General features: G+C 44.7%; 1 protein-coding gene across 1 annotated transcript in view; it reads left to right on the forward strand.

Moving 5' to 3' along the window:
* Positions 1-1,448: 1,448 nt before the first annotated feature.
* The window catches only part of ARSB (arylsulfatase B), a 166,946-nt gene continuing 151,150 nt past the window's right edge, over positions 1,449-17,244 (forward strand). Inside the window, exon 1 of the mRNA XM_046667307.1 lies at positions 1,449-1,942. Coding sequence (XP_046523263.1) covers positions 1,655-1,942 — 288 coding nt within the window. The 5' untranslated portion in view covers positions 1,449-1,654. The remainder of the gene's footprint in view (positions 1,943-17,244) is intronic.

A 17,244-nucleotide genomic window follows, 5' to 3' on the forward strand; every position in this document is an offset into this window, starting at 1 on the left:
TCATCCTGCTGGTGTCTTCAGTCACGAGGTGAGGGGTTGCTTAAAGGTCATTTAGACACCGGGTTATGAGGCCTGCGTGGCTGCTCCACAGCACAACATGGATTTTTGTACCGACTTTAAGCCTATGCAGCTTGCTTGCTAGATTTGCCTTTAGACCAGGGAGAGGGACCCCAGTTTCACTTATGTATATATATATATATTTTTTTTTTTTTTTTGAGGAAGATTAGCCCTCAGCTAACTACTGCCAGTCCTCCTCTTTTTGCTGAGGAAGCCTGGCCCTGAGCTAACATCCTGCCCATCTTCCTCTACTTTATATGTGGGACGCCTACCACAGCATGGTGTGCCAAGCGGTGACATGTCTGCACCTAGGATCTGAACCAGTGAACCCCGGGCTGCGGAATGTGCCAACTTAACCGCTGCGCCATCAGGCTGGCCCCTCACTTACAGATATATTAAAATAAATGTGCAAGTGGAGGCAAAACTGTTTTTTTCATGATGGGGAGGGATGTCACTCTACTGGATAAAATTCATTTGCAGATGTATAAACAAAAATTAATTTCCATTGCTATCAGTTGCTAGAAGTTTACAACTTATAAAGCTGTAAAATAATTCCCACGGAATCAGACTCAGAGGACCCGAAAGGATGGGGTGCATAATTTTTTCCCCTTCTATCTCCAGACATAGAATTGGCAGATAGTCTTGGGTGGCAATGGGAATACTGGTCATGAGGTTAACTTCCCAGTTCGGGGAGCATGTGGTTAAGGGAATTTTTCCTTCCATCCACAGATTATTTCAGGTAAATGAGATATTATACTTCTTTGGTTCAGTACTTGATTGTCAGAGGACCAGCTCTGAAATGAAATGTCGGACCTGGACAAGCTAATGAGCTACTCAATGGCCACACAACGCCCCAAACTCCCAGAGTAGTCGAAATACACCTGCACCTTCAAAAGGGGGCCACGCAGTGTGTATTTGGCCCCCTTTTCGCTAGTGGGGAAGAAGCGGCTTCACAGGCGCACACTATTCATAAATGAATCTGAAACGCCACCAAGACCTCTGCCTCTTCATTGTCCTCTCACCTGCAAGAGGCTGGGTTCTTTCGCTAGAAATAATTCTGCTGGAAATGGTTCTCCCACAACCTTTAAAACATCATAGCTCAGGATCTGGAGTGAGAACTGGGTTTGCGTTAGGCTCAACCTACTACAAGCTGTTTATTCTGAAAAAACAAAAGAAAAAGGATATTAATTATAATTCCTAGCTGCCAGGGTTGTTGGGAGATTTAAAGACACGAGGACTGTGAAAAATGCTGGTAAACTGTGAAGTTATTAAAAGAACAAATCTGCCCCTCTTTTAGGATGCCACGATGCAAAGTTCATCGCCGGAAAGATAAGAGGTCTCGGCTCCCGTCAAGCGTGAACGGAGCGGCCACGGAGCCGGGCGCAGGAGCTCCCCGAGCGCGCGGCTGGCTCCTCCCCCGGCACTCGGCCGGCCGGCGAGAGGCAGCGGGGGCTGGGGCGCCGGGCCTGTGCGGCCCGCGGCCCGCTGGGGTGCAGTCCCGTGCCGGGGCGGGGCAGGCGCGGCCGCCCAGTTCCTGATTCTCTGAGCGGGGCCGGGACTGGGGGCGCCACAGGCGCGGGGACGCGGGCGGCGAAGGATGGGCCCGTGCCGCGCGCCGAGCCTGCCCCGAGGCCCCGGCCTGCGGCTCCCGTTGCTGCTGCTCCTGCTGCTGCTGCAGGGCGCGGGCGCCGGGGCCGGCCGGCCGCCGCACCTCGTCTTCGTGCTGGCGGACGACCTGGGCTGGCACGACGTGGGCTTCCACGGCTCGCGCATCCGCACGCCGCGCCTGGACGCGCTGGCGGCCGGCGGGGTGCTGCTCGACAACTACTACACGCAGCCGCTCTGCACCCCGTCGCGGAGCCAGCTGCTCTCCGGCCGCTACCAGGTACGAGCGCCCCGCCTGCCGGCCACTTGGAGGGGGGCCCAGAGGCCGGGGCGGGCGCTGGCGAGCCGGCGACAGCACCCCGACCCGGGGCCGAGCGGGCGCCTCCTCGGCGGGGCAGCACCGCCCTTGCTCCTCCCAGGCCCGCCGCGGCCTCTGCGCATGCCCGGCTCCAGGGCGCCCCTGCGCTTCGGGGGCGTTTTCTGTCTTTCATTTTCTGAAGGTTGGGGTGAAGGATTTGTGGGGGAATGCCCGGTGCTGGGCTCTGCCATCGGGTGGGCCGAAGGGTCCGAAGGGACTGTGCCGAGCGTCCTGAGGTGGGAGGATGGAGCGAGAGCGGGCCGGGCGCCCCGGGGGGAGCCGTGAGCGGTGGGGAGGCAGGAAGGCAGGGCTGAGAGCTAAGATGAGAGTGCCCGCAGGGACTGCGACTTTGGTTCCCTGTGAACACAGGGGTCCTAGGTTAGGACTGTCCAACCAGAGCTGAAAGTAATTTTTCCAAGTTCTCAGCGGCCCTGGAATGAAACCCATCCAGATTGATTTTTCCTGGGCTGCTGACGTTCCTTTCAGATTTAATGTGTATTCAATGCCTCTGAGCATCTTCGTTATCTTTAAAAACTAATCTCTAGTTAACAGAGAAAAGTATATTTGTAGAGAGCGTGTGCGTATGTTAGATAACTAAGAATAGCAAGAATATTTGCATAGTTCTTTACTGTTTTTAAAGTTAATTCTTGAAATAGCGTAAAGGTAGCTGTTATTTTTAATCCCCTTTTACAGATGAGGAAATAAACCTGTGGAGGTTTGATTTGTTGAGAATCACACAGCTAGAAAGTGGTACAGCTGGGTGTTGTGCCTCCTGCATCCCCTAGCCATCTCAGGCCTCTAAAACTGGACTCCTTTTTTTTTTCTTAATCTGAATAACATTGACATTTTTATAAGATCCTGGCGTGCTTATGAGCATATGAAATGCAATCAGCAGGTGCAGTGTGAGAACACACGTGGACCTCTGTATGTATGTGCTGTTTATTCAACAAGCATACTTTGACATCTTACTGTGCAAGTCACGGGGGATGTGCTTGACCCCGGCCCTCCTGAATCTGTGTTCCTGGAGCCTTTCAGATCAACCTTAGCCTCGTGTTGTCCTGAGATCAAGAGAAGGGAGGATTCCCGTGCAGTAAAGATTTCCACTGTGGGCTGGGACTTTTGGAGACAGAAAAGATGGAGTTTTATAAGGGGCCTGAGAAGTAGCTGTAGCCAAGGTTTGCAGTGGAGATGAAGGATGGTTCCCCTTGCCATCACCCTGAGTACCTTCCACACTTTGAACTTTGGCTGCTCAGGGTAACCAGGAATCCCTACTCCGATACAGATCTCACCCTGGACAGTGTGTGGGACTAAAGGGATGTTGGAGTGAAGCAGGGGAAGGCGGGCAGGCAAGTCCTGCCCAGTGGTTCTGCATTTGCTCTGAAATAAGAGAACTCGAATTGCAGAAGAATGGGGGGGCCATTCATTTCTCTAACTTCCTCCCTTCCAACAGACTTGAGCAGGAGAGCAAATACCACACTTCAGAATGTTGTTCGTGCAATTATTTGCTTTTGTCCCCTATCGTCCTCTTCCACTGGTCACCAACATTCTGTCTTGGGAAAACCTGAGTATTTAGAGTAGCTGGTGGTTAAGATGTAAAGGCAAGGTAGAAGCTGGGTACTCCCAAACAGTTTAGAGACCAGTCGGCGTAGCCAGCCAGCCTCCCCAAACATCCTGCATGACTTTCCTCCCCTGTTTTATTCTGTTCGAGTTTGGGAGACTCAATTAGAAATCTCTTTGGGTTAGCGAGCATCCTTTTTTAAAGGAGCCGGTATTTCTGGGAGAGCTAGGGAGCCTCGTTGCCTTCAGATACTATATACGGGTACTATTCTGAGCATTTTACATGTACTAACTCCCTTAATTCTCACCGCAACCTGATGTGGTAGGTGCTACTGTTATCATCCTTATTCCTCAGCAAGGAAATCTAGGCTGGAAAAGGTTGAGAAACTTGCCCAGGGTCACAGGGCTAGTAAGTGGGGGACCAGGATTTGAACTGGTCGGTGTGGCTCCATAACCACCGCACTATGTTGCCTACTCGCAATTATTAAAAATATCATCACAAGAGCTGCTTCAGATTTACTAAATAGTCTCTCTGTTATTTTTGCGTGTTTAGGTAATTCCTAAACATCTCAACTAAAAAAGCACAGTTAACTGCTGCGCCACCATGCCGGCCCCTATATCTAAGTATTTTTAGGGGGAGTGCTAATATAAATGTTGTTGTTTTTAATTTCAAGTTCCAATTGTTTGGTGTTGGTGTATATGAAAACAATTTATCTTTCTATATCAATCTCATATCCTGCAAATTTGCCATAATTGCCTGTTAGTTCCACAAGGATTTTTTTATCAATTAACCCCCTACATTTCAAGTTAGGAATTGCCTGTGTTAAATGTAAAGTGAGAATAGAGAGTCATGTGTTCTGCATAATTTTACACAATAAAAGGAGGAAATTTGTTGACTATTTCAAAATTAGGTTCTTGAAAAAACTCCTAATCTGTGAATTTAGCAATCACACTCTAACAGAGACCTCCCTCCTGTCATCATCTAACTTTAGGTTGGGAAAGAAAAGTGTGAAGTGATAAACACACCTAGACTGACTGACTGAACTTTGTATTCCTAAGAAATTCTGCGTTTTTGTTTTTTAGTTCATAAAAGTATTTAGTAAAGACAACCAGTTAGAAATTATGAGACGTGGGTGTCAGTCTTCATCCTGTCTTCAGACTCGGACCTCGCTGGACATCATTTTCCACAGCTGGAAAATACAGGAGTTGGCTGAACTCGAAGGCTGACCTCTTTCTAGCTCTCAATTTCTTTGACTTTAAGGCTCTTGTGTCGGTTAAAGCAAGTTTCTAACTTGGCAGAAGCACGTTATGAGACCCACCATCTCCATCTGCTGGTGGAGAAGGAGATTACTCTTGCCCAGTGCTATGTGCCTCACAAGTTGCAGGAGCCGCTTATTCTGCGGCTGGGAACTTGTTTTACAGGAATGTGAATTCAACTTTTCATGTTGAGACATTTGATTGTTCAGAATCCTCACATATGAACCTTTTTAAACTTGTGTGCTTTGGGGAAAATGGCAAATCCGGGAACTAGAATTCAGATCTCTGTACACTTATGCTGGTGTTCCTCCCACAGCCCTATGACTCATTCACTCATTATTTTAAAAATCTTTTAAAAAAAAATCTATATTTTATTTATTTTTTGAATAGAAAATACATTCACATGGTTTAAAAATTAAAAAGTTACGGAAGGGCTTACCCTGAAAATCTCTCCCTATATACACACGCTCATACATTCTGTTCCTTAGGCATCCAGTTCCCCATCTTTGGAGGCCAACAGTGCTATCTGAATTGTGTATATCCTTCCGAAAGTATTTTATGCATGTACAAGCAAATATATAAGGAGATATTCCCCTCCTCTCTTTTTGTATGAATATTAGCATACTCTTCACACTGCTTTACACATGCTTTTTCCCTTAACATTTGAAATAATTCCATATTGTTCCATAAAAAGCATCCTCAGTTTTTAATGGCTGTATAATATTTTGTTAAATGGATATGTCATAGTTTATTTAACCAGTCACATAATGGTGGACATGTAGGTTGTTTCCAGCCTTTTGATATATCAAAGAATGCTGAAGTCAATATCTTGTCCATATGTCATTTTGCCCATGTTGGAATATGTCTGTAGGATAAATTCTTAGAAAGGAAGTTTTCTGGGTTTAAGGGTAGATGCTTTTGTAATTTTGATAAATAATGCAAAATTTCGCTTCAGTAGGTTGTATCAATCTACATTCCCACCAGCAACATATGATATTATTTTCCTATACTTTTTTTTTCTTGATGAGGAAGATTGGCCCTGAGCTAACATTCGTGCCAGTCTTCCTCTGTTTTGTATTTGGGATACCACCACAGCATGGCTTGATCAGCGATGTGTAGGTTAGCACCCAGGATCCGAACCCGTGAACCCCAGGCTGCTGAAGCATAGCATGCGAACTTAATCACTACGCCACTGGGCCAGCCCTGCCTATACTATATTTTTAAAGTTATATTTCACATACCATAAAATTCACTGTTTTAAGTGTATAATTTGTTGGGTTTTCATATATCCATGAGATAGGGCAACTATCACCACTATCTAGTTCCAGAACATTTCCGTCACCCCAAAAAGAAACCCATAACCATTAGCAGTCACTCCCCATTCTCCTCTTCTCTCAGCCTCTGGCAACCACGAATCTACTTTATATCTCTATGGATTTGCCTATTTGGGACATTTCGTAGAAATGGACTCATGCAGTAGATGTCCCTTCATCCATTTTGTGGCATGTTTGTTCCTTTTTATGGCCAAGTAATACCCCAATGTGTGGATATACCAACATTTTATTTAACCACTTATCAGTTGATGGCCATTGGGGTTGTTCCACTTTTTGACTATTATGAATAGTGCCACTGTGAACATCTATGTACAAATTTTTGTGTGAACATATTTTTTTCAGTTCTCTTGGGTGTATACCTAGGAGTGGAAGGCTAGATCTTATGTTTAACTTTTTGAGGAACTGCCAAACTGTTTCCACAGCAGCTGCACCATCTTACGTTCCCACCAACAATGCATGAGGGTTCCAATTTTTCCACATCCTTGCTAACACTTATTATCTGTCTTTTTGATTATAGCCTTCTAGTCATGCTAGTGGGTATTAAGTGATGTCTCACTGTACTTTTGATTTGGATTTCCCTAATGACTAAGGATATTGAGCATCTTTTCATGCCTTATTCGTCATTTGTATATTTCTTTGGAGAAATTTCTACTCAGATCCTTTGCTACTTTTAACTGGGTTATTTGCCTTTTTATTGTTGAGTTGTAAGAGTTCTTTATATGTGCTGGATACTAAACCCTTTTCAGGTATATGATTTGCAAATATTTTATCCTCTTCTGTGGGTTTTTTACTTTTTTGATGGTGTCCTTTAATGCACAAAAGCTTTAAATTGACGTTCAGTGTATTTACTTTTCTTTAGTTGTTTGTGCTTTTTGTGTCCTATCTAAGAAACCACTGTCTAATCCAAGATTACAAAGATTTACCTCTGTGAAGAGTTTTATACTCTTTGAAGAGTTTTATAGTTTCAGCTCTTACATTTAGGTCCTTGATCCACTTTTAATTAATTTTTGCATATTTTTTGAGGTGTGTGGATGCCCAGTTGTTCTAGCACCACTTGTTGGAAAGACTGTTCTTTCCCCATTGAATGGTCTTTGCACCCTTGTCAAAAATCAGTTGACCATATATATGGGTTTATTTCTGGACTCACATTTCTATTTCATTGATTTATGTGTCAGTCCTTATACCAGCACCACACTGTCTTCATTACTGGAGCTTTGTCGTAGGTTTCAGAATCAGAAAGCCTGAGTCGTCCAGTTTTGTTCTTTTTCAAGATTGTTTTGGCTATTCTGGGCCCTTTGCATTTCCCTATTTTCCATATTCCATTTTCCATATTCCAATTTTAGGATCAACTTGTCCATTTCTGTAAAAATGGCAGTTGGAATTTCGATAAGAATTGTGTTGATTTATTCATCCATTTGGGGAGTATAAATATCTTATCATAAATGGATACTATATCTTGTTCAATGCTTTCTCTGCATCTGTTGAGATGATTATGTGATTTTTATTCTTCATTTTGTTGATATGGTGTATCACGTTGATTGATTTGTGGATGTTGAACCATCCCTGTATCCTTGGAATAAATCCCACTTGATCATGGTGTATGATCTTTTTATGTATTGTTGTATTCGATTTGCTAGTATTTTGTTGAGGATTTTTGCATTGAAGTTCATCAGTGATATTAGCCTGTAATTTTCTTTTTTTGTGTTGTTTCTGTCTGGTTTTGGTATTAGGGTAATGTTGGCCTTATAGAATGAGTTAGGACGCTTCCCCTCTTCAATTTTTTGGAATAGTTGGAGAAGGATAGGTATTAAATCTTCTTTGAATGTTTTGTAGAATTCACCAGGGCAGCTATCTAGTCCTGGACTTTTGTTCTTTGGGAGGTTTTGATTGCTGTTTCGAGCTCCTTACTGGTGATTGGTCTATTCAAATTCTTTTTTTTTTTTTTAAAGATTTTATTTCTTTTCTTTTTCTCCCCAAAGCCCCCCGGTACATAGTTGTATATTCTTCATTGTGGGTCCTTCTAGTTGTGGCATGTGGGATGCTGCCTCAGCGTGGTTTGACAAGCAGTGCCACGTCCGCGCCCAGGATTCGAACCAACGAAACACTGGGCCGCCTGCAGCAGAGCACGCAAACTTAACCACTCGGCCTCGGGGCCAGCCCCTCTATTCAAATTCTTTATTTCTTCTTGATTCAGTTTTTTTTTAAAGTTTTATTGAGGTCATCATAGTTTACAACATTGTGAAATTTCAGTTGTACATTATTATTTGTCAGTCACCATATAAATGTGCCCCTTCACCCCTTAGGCCCACCCCCCAGCTCCCTTCCCCTCTGGTAACCACTAAACTGTTCTCTTTGTCCATGTGTTAGTTTGTCTTCCACATATGAGTGGAGTTATACGGTGTTTGTCTTTCTCTGTCTGGTTTATTTCACTTAACATAATACCCTCAAGGTCCATCTGTATTATTGCGAATGGGATGATTTTGTCTTTTTTAATGACTAAGTAGTATTCCATTGTATATGTATATATACCGCATCTTCTTTATCCAATCATCAGTCCATGGGCACTTGGATTGCTTCTACTTGGCTATTGTGAATAATGCTGTGATGAACATAGGGGTGCATAAGTCTCTTTGAATTGTTGGTTTCAAGTTCTTTGGATAAATACCCAGTAGTGGGATAGCTGGGTAGTATGGTATTCCTATTTTTAATTTTTTGAGAAATCTCCAGACTGTTCTTTGTAGTAGCTTCATCAGTTTGCTTTCCTACCAGCAGTATATGAGGATGTTAGTGTGCATGATGTTGTCCCAGAGGTCCCTTAGACTATCCTTGTTCTTTTTAATTCTTTTATCTGTTCAGCTTGGGTGATTTCTTCTACTCTTTCATCCAGTTCACAGACCCACTCTTCTGTGTTATCTATTCTGCTGTTAGTTCCCTCTAGTGAATTTTTATTTCCATTGTTGTATTCTTCATTTCTGATTGGTTCTTTTTTATCTTTTCCAGTTCTTTGTTGAAGTTCTCACTGTGTTCATCTGTTCTTCTCCCAAGATTAGTGAGCATCCTTATTTGTTTGTTTGTACTCTTTATCAGGTAGCTTATCTCTGTTGCTTTTAGTTATTTTTCTCAGGATTTGTCCTGTTCCCTTATTTGGACCATATTCCTTTGTCTCCTCATTTTGTCTACTTCTCTGTGCTTATATTTGTGTACTAGGTAGATCAGCTACATCTCCTGATCTTGGAGATGTGGCCTTATGGGGCCCATCAATGTTTTTCCCTCTTGTCACCAGTTCCAAATGTCCAAGGAGTATACCCTATATGGGCTCTGTGTGCCCTTCTGTTGTGGTGGGGCTGCTCTTGCTGCAGGCACACAGGTAGGCTAAGCTGGCTTTGGGGCTGGCTGGTTGTGGGGCTCAGCTGTGTGCGGCTGCTGTGGTCACTTTAGTCACTCTGTTGGGTGGAGCAAGCCCCAGCACCGCTGGCTGCAAAGTCTAATACTACACACCTGCTGCTGTTTTGCTGGTAAGTGAGTCAGGCCCCCAGGGTGGCTAGTTGTTAGGCTCAGGGGCTCACAGTTGCTGTAGGCCTCAGGCCTGCAAAGCTGTTGTCAGTTCTCTGAGGAGTGCAGCTGGGTGGGGCCAGCCCCAGGCAGGGCAGCACACAATCATTTCAGATCTTGGGAGGTGGGGCAGATCCCTTGTGTAGCTGTTTGAGTTGGCCAGTGGTACAAGTTGGCTTCAGCCAACATGCCCTACTGCCCATGGGATCACATACCCCACCAATGCGGTCCTTCCCCTCGTGCACTCCCCACTCCACCAGGGCAGACCCACTCACCCTGCTGCAGAGATCCCACACATCCTGCCTACCCACAAGTCCCCCCAAGGTGGGCCCACAAGTTTTCCGCAGGCTTGCTGGTGGGCGGGGCCAATCCCAAGGGCAGGCTGCCTGCCCTGGCTGAGCTGGATTAAATGCTCTAGTTGGCGGGGCAAACCCCTGTGCCAACAGGCTAGAGGAAGAACTCCAATGGCGTCTGCCAGCCTCTGTGTGAACATGCCTGTACTAGGTCACAATAATAGCTGCCACCAGTGTCTCAGTCCCTGGGGAGCTGGGCCCAGCTGCCTCCTGACTCCCTGAGATGCGCTCAGAGCTTAGCGAGTCAGTCTCTTTTACCAAAGGACTCTGCACCTTTCTTTCTGATGACTTTGTGTTGATTTCCAGAATGGGTGAATCTGTGCATGGGCCCTTTGAGAAGAGGCTTTGCTTTCTCTTATGTTTGATAGCTTTTCTGAGGGTGTATTCCCTGTTGGTTTTAATTGCCAGCAAAGCCCAGGTATTATGGCAGCCATCTCAGTTGTGCTGACTTCAAAGGCTGCTTATTGTGGCGTAGCTCTCCCACTCAGGTCCCCCGCTCCTCCTGGAACAGCTTCGTACTTTGATTTGTTCCCAGCCGTGAAGTCCTGCAGCTTGAATGTGGTTTTTTCCTCAGCAGAGGGTTATTTCTGCCTCTTCCATTTCTGTCAGTGTTGTCGTTTGCTGTGGGGGTTCTTTTTATCCAGTTTCCAGTTCTCTCTCAGTGGTAATTGTTCCACAGGTAGTTGTAGATTTGTTGTGTCCGTGGGAGGAGGTGGGTTCAGAGTCCTATACCGCTGTCTTCCCAGGAGTCTGAACTTATTAGTTCTAAAAGTGTGTGTGTGTGTGTGTGTGTGTGTGTGTGATCTTTAGGATATTCTATGTACAAGATGCTATCATCTGCAAGTAGAAATGGTTTTGCTTCTTCCTTTTCAATCTGTATGCCTTTCATTTCATTTTCTTGCCTCATTGCCCTGACTAGAACCTCCAGTACAATGTTGAACAGCAGTGGCAAGAGTGGACATCCTTCTTTTATTCCTGATCTTAGAGGGAAAGCTTTCAGTCTTTCACCATTAAGTCTAATGCTCCAATGCATTCATTCATTCAACAAATATTTCTTGAGCAACTATTTATGCCAGGCATTGTGCTGTACTCTGGGGATCTCCTGGTGCTTGTAGTCAGGTTGGGGTGAGGGGAGTGGAAGGAGTGACCAAGAAGGGGATGAAATAAATATATGAACGAATGAGTAAGTAAGATGAATTTAAATGGTATGGCAGTAAGTGTGGGGAAGAAAATAAAGTAGGTAAAGTGATAGTGACTCAGGAGGGTGTCTCCAAGAAGGTGATGTGGGCAGAGGCCTGAGTGAAGAGGAGTCAGCGTGCACAGATCCTGTGGAGGAGAGTTTGACATAGTGGGAGGGACAACTGAGTCAAGGCCCTGAGGCTGGAAGGAGCTCCAGTGGGGAGAAGGCCACCGTGGCGGAGCTGCGTGAAGACGGGTGTGGAAGCGCGTGAGAGCTCCAAGAGGGAGGCGGTGGCTTCCTGCTCCTAACACTGCCTCCCATGGGAGAATACTGAACCTCAGCTCCGCTTGCTTCTGGTTTCATAGGAATGTTACACCGAAGGCTACTAAGGGTATTCTAAATAAATAGATTTTAAGGAACCGCGATAAAGTACCATGTGGCATTCTTTGTATAAATGTAATTCTGGTTAGAATTCAATTTTGTATTTTCTTCTTTTTTAAGGAAAAAAAGTAAGTTTATTTTTTTAAAGATTGGCACCTGAGCCAACAACTGTTACCAATCTTCTTTTTTTTTTCCCCTGCTTTTTCTCCCTCAATTCCCCCAGTACATAGTTGTATATTTTTAGTTGTGGGTCCTTCTAGTTGTTGCATGTGGAGCGCTGCCTCAACATGGCTGGACGAGCGGTGCCATGTCTGCGCCCAGGATTCGAACCAGTGAAACCCTGGGCCGCCAAAGGTGGAGCACGCAAACTTAACCACTCCGCCATGGGGCCGGCCCCAAAAAGTAAGTTTATTTTTAAAATTGTCTTTAGGGAATACATTTAAAAGTTTCAAATATAAGGGATTTAAAAAGAGATGTATGTAAAAAAAAAAGTCTTTTCACCTCGTCCCCCCACTCCTTCCCCTAGGTGGCCCCTGTTATTAGTTTCTTGGTATCCTTTGGAGGCATGTTATGCACATAATTAAATAGATTTTATGTTCACTTTCCCCTTGTTTAAAATCTCAAGATTAAAAATATTAATTTAAAAATCCTCTCGGGGGTGTACCCCCGAGATGGGACACATGTTGTTTAAGGGTACAAACTTGCAATGAGTAGTAAATAAAGCCTAGAGATCTAATGCCCAGTATAGTGAACATAGACAACAGTATTGTCTTATAATCATCAAACTTGCCAAGAGATTAGAACTTTATTCTAACCACTAAAAAGAAAGAATAATTGTATAATGTGCTAGAGGTGCTAATTATCACTACAGTGGCAATTATAGCACAATGTCTGAACGTATCAAATTAGCAAATGGTGCATCTTAAATTTGCACGATGTTATATGTCAAATAAATTTGCACGATGTTATATGTCAAATATATTTCAATAAAAATATAATAAAGATGTTTATAAAAGTGATAAATAAATAAAATCCTTCAGCTTTTCTAATAGAATTTGTCTACTGCTTTTAGTTCAAATGGAAGACTTGAAATACTAAATTTTCATATTCTTACAAACTGACTTTATTCAATACAAAATATCTGGGGCCAGCCCGGTGGCATAGTGGTTAAGTTTGCATGCTTTGCTTCGGCAGCTAAGGGTTCGTGGGTTCAGATCCCAGGTGCAGACCTACCACCGCTCATCAAGCCGTGCTGCGACAGCATCCCACATAAAATAGGGGAAGATTGGCAACAGATGTTAGCTCAGGGTCAATCTTCCTCACCAAAAAAATCCCAGAAAAACCCCCTACACAACCTGTTATACCTCTGCACTCCTGGTCTACACATTTGAAGTGTGGTTGTTCTCAGTTCTGACTTCTGCATTAGATTGCCTGGCTGGCCTCTGGACCAGAGAAACACTCACACTGAACAACTAACTGAAAGAATGTACTGAGCACTTTCACACAGGAACGTTTCCTGAAAGAGCTCACCATCTTAACTGCTTAGAGGTAACACGTCATTTCTAGTGCCCTTGCTTCCTTTTTAAGAAATTAAAAAGATTAAAGAGTGACAATAAAGTGGTAGGCCTTCGTGGGAACACTTTCTTCTGGGAAGAAATAACTTCGGTCCTCACCTGGGACTGTTCTTACCTTGGGAACTGAGGGGGCCACTCCGCCAGAACTCTGTAAAGCTTGGCAAGGATAGAAGCAATGAAAGATGACTCCAAGGTTTCTTTCTTAAGGGTCCCAAGCCACATTTTTCTTCATCACATTGATAAACAGATAAGACATTTTCACAGCTTTCCACTCACCCCTGAAGCCGAACCTTGGACAGGAAATACAGGAAGGAGGCGGTGCAGGAGCTCTCGGGTAGTTTTTGACTTCAAGTCTGCTTTAAGAATGTGAGCCGGTGAGACCCATGGCTGCAGGCAGGACAGGGCATTGCGTGCTGTGGCGTGGGAAGAGGAAGGACTTCTGCCTGGGGATGCCCTCACCGCCCCGCTTATTCTCATTGCCCTCAGTATCCTGCTCGCCCATCCTTTACCATCCCCACACATGCTTGCCTCTCATTGAGCTCCTGTGCCTGGTCGCCTCTCCCTGGACTCTAAGATTAGAAGGGGCAAAGAGGAGTGTAGAGCTGGAAGAAATGGATGGAGTGCTTGGGGAAGGATGTATGAAACAAATTGGGAATGTTCACAGGACCCCTTGGCCGAGGCATCCAGAGAGTGAGAGATAAGAGGAGCATGTAGTCCAGAGGCCGGAGGGGCCTGCCCATGAAGACAAAGCACTTGTTATTCCTGTGCTCCTTTAGGGGAGGGACAAAGGATGCAGCAGCTCCCTCTGTAGTGATAAGCAGGATGGCCACCTACTGAAACTCATCAGGGCTCCAAGCAGGGAGTCTGGCTGGCTCTGTTGGGTCTTTTGTTTTTGCTAAAGCCAAGTGTCCTTCCTGAGCTAGCCAGAGCCAAGAAGCATTTTCCCAGAAGGCAAGGGGCCTCAGGACGCCTTATTCTGAAAGTATTAAAGATATTTTAAAGAAACAATTATATTTTTCTTTTACGTATTTTAGTTCCCAAGTAATTGAAGTGAGGAAATAAGGAAATAAGTTTGGCGCTGAGTGGAATATGACCCGTTGACTTCTGGGATTTTTTCGTTGATTGATTTTTGAGATTTGTTATTTCAAGTCTCACTCTGAGCATAAGCTGTTACTGTCTGGTAACTCTCTTTGTTTTTGTTTCCATAATCATATCACTTTACTAAAAATTTCTTTTCCTCCATATTTTCCTTCCTTTTCATTCTGGGCTTGCTGTTGGATTTATAATTTAAACAGAGGAAGGCACCGAAACAGTTTTTGCCTTGTTTATCCTTTTTACAAACAACATTCCTTTGTGGGTTTAGTCAGAGATTTACACTCTTTGCTAATCAACACCAAAATAAATAGACCTTTAAAACTGTCAGTGACACTGGCCAGTTCTGCAGCCTGAGTTCTGAAGGACCGGGCCAGATGGCAAAGCCAGGCCCCTGACACACATAATGTGTGTTCTGTAGCTCTTGGCTTCAGCAGCTTGGGCAGCTGACTGCTTTTTAGAAGGCTTCGGGGGGAGGGAGCAGATTCTCCACTATCCATTTGTTCTGTGGGGCATCTCCAGGAATAAACCCTAAGGTCACATGAGTGGTACTTGACCGTGGTTAAAACCTGCAGTGTACCGGCCAAGGCACAGGCTGGAAATTCTGAACTCCTGGCTGGCCGCCTGCATGTTCTGTGATTGTGTTCCAGTCATGAGGCTTTCCTCTAGGCTCTCTGGTGTGTAAGCTAGAGGGGGCGAACTGCCTGTGTTTCTGAATTTTCAAGTACTGTAGCAGGAGGCATTGCTCAAATACGTGGGTGCAGTGAGGATATGAGTTCATCTTGCACAGGGCTGACTGATGGGACAGAACCTTCCTTCTGTTCACCTGGATATTATCTCAACACTAGTGAGGTTAGGAGAGAGGTAGCGTTCATTGCCATATGTGTAGCTGTGGTTCATCTAGATCCTGAGAGAGTTTATTATGAATGTAGCTGAAACATTGTGCTCTGAGCTTTCACGTAGATAATTAACCAGTGGACCGCCTGGGCCTCTCAAAGGCGGATCGTGAGAGGTTCTGATGGGAGAGTGCCCTTCATCCCTCCCCTCCAGGAGATTGCTTTTCTTTCTTTTAAGCTCATGTGATTACACCGATGGTATATTCTAGGTCTACAGAGGACAGAATAACTCACAGGATCAAGTAAATTTTTACATGGAACAAAGCATGTAAACAAGGATTCCTCATCAGTTCTCTCATGGAAAGAGCCCAGGGACAAGCCAAGCACTTCACTGGATTTGCAGACCCTCTGCTTTTGTGGAGGGAATCCTTGATGGTCAAGTAAAATCTTAGGAGAAGCTGTATTTTGAGAGAGGACTTGAGTGAAGAAGAGACAGCTGCACACGGTGGAGACAGTGTGACCCCTTTGGACCCTCGCTGATTGTCTATAGGAGCCTCTCCATTCACTCATCCCTCTGAACGTTGAAGATGGCTGTTAGGATGGAATTGTTTGGATGCTCCTGTGTTTTCAAGGGACGCTTATTTTTCTTGTGATTCCTCTTGGTGCCCTGTGATCACACTGCCCCGACAGCAGTGTGACTCTGGATAGCTCTGTGCTGTACCCTGAGTGTGTAAACTAAAGTGCTGGGTTGGAACCAGCTCCGCGTTGGCCTGTTTACTACTTCTCTACACATTACAGCTTGCTTCCTTCAAATAGTGTTTGAAGAGACCAAAAACATGTTTGGCTGTCATCCAGAGCTTGGCTTCCGCTTCCGCAGCAATGCCATAAAAATGCTCTGTCAAATAAATCCTTGGGAACTGAAAAGAAGCAATTCCCTGCTCCATACGATTGTAGATAATAGAGGCGGGCTTCAGCTGACCACTTGGCTTGCCGCCTGCGGCCTAGGAAAACCGAATTGCACCGCATCCCTTGGCAGTGCTTTGTAGCGATCAGAGTTAATTCTCTGCTTGTGATGGATGAGCGTTCTGTTAAAAGAAGTTTGCACATAGCATTTAACTCCGCTGAGTCTTTTGAATTTCATTAAATGTTATCTTTCCTTATCCTGTACTGTCGCTGATTAGTATATATTCTGAAGTTTTTGAACCCAGGATTAATTCTCTGTTGAGTAAACTTCTAGTGTCAACCAGGGACAGAATCTTTCTATGATTTGGGGGGTGTGTATGTTTTCAGGGCAATGTTTCCCTTTCCCAGCCTGGATATTGTAACGTCCTTATTATTAAGGATCCCAGCTCGAAAGAGATGGAACATTCAAATTAGGATAATTTAGGGAAGTTTTTTTTTTTCACAAAGGGACTACTTAAAAAGGTGAGAATGTGTAGGGGAGACACGGGAGATAGTGTATAACCCAGTAGAGCTGTTACTCCCCCTAGACCAGAAGGGAGGAAAGGAGAGGGGCATTACCAGAAGCTAGAGAGAGAGAGCCGTGTAGAGAAGGCTGTCTCCTCAGGGGCCTGCAGTAGAGACAGCTTGGCAATCCAGGCCACTCACCTCCCCTCTTCCTCCAGTCTCCGACCATGGCTCCCCACTGGCTGACACAATCAGAAGCCAGAAGGCACAGGAGCCCTTTGATTTGGTCCCCACAGGTCAGCTTCCCAGGGTGGAGAGCAGAGCGTGGCTGTGGAGGGCAGCAGGGAGGCATCACGCATAGATCCCAGTGTAGGCGTCCAGTTATTTCAGGGAGGGGTGGGCATAAAAGTCTCAATAGAAAACTTAAACTCACTTTTATTTTTAAACAGTTTTATTGAGGTTTGATTGATATACAATAAACTGCACGTATTTAAAGTATAAAATTTGATGAGTTTTGATATGTGTACACCTGTGAAACCATCACCACAATCAAGAGAGCGAACATATTCACCTTCAGAATAAACCCACTTTAATTTAACATTGAAAATGTTCCATATGGTTCTTCTAGGGAGGCGTGGAAGGGTATCATGAAGTGAAGGAATGGCAGGTGCAATTCCAGAAGTGTTGGATCTGGAAAGACA

Source organism: Equus quagga, chromosome 7 (assembly GCF_021613505.1).
Source record: "Equus quagga isolate Etosha38 chromosome 7, UCLA_HA_Equagga_1.0, whole genome shotgun sequence".
NCBI classification, from domain to species: Eukaryota; Metazoa; Chordata; class Mammalia; order Perissodactyla; family Equidae; genus Equus; species Equus quagga.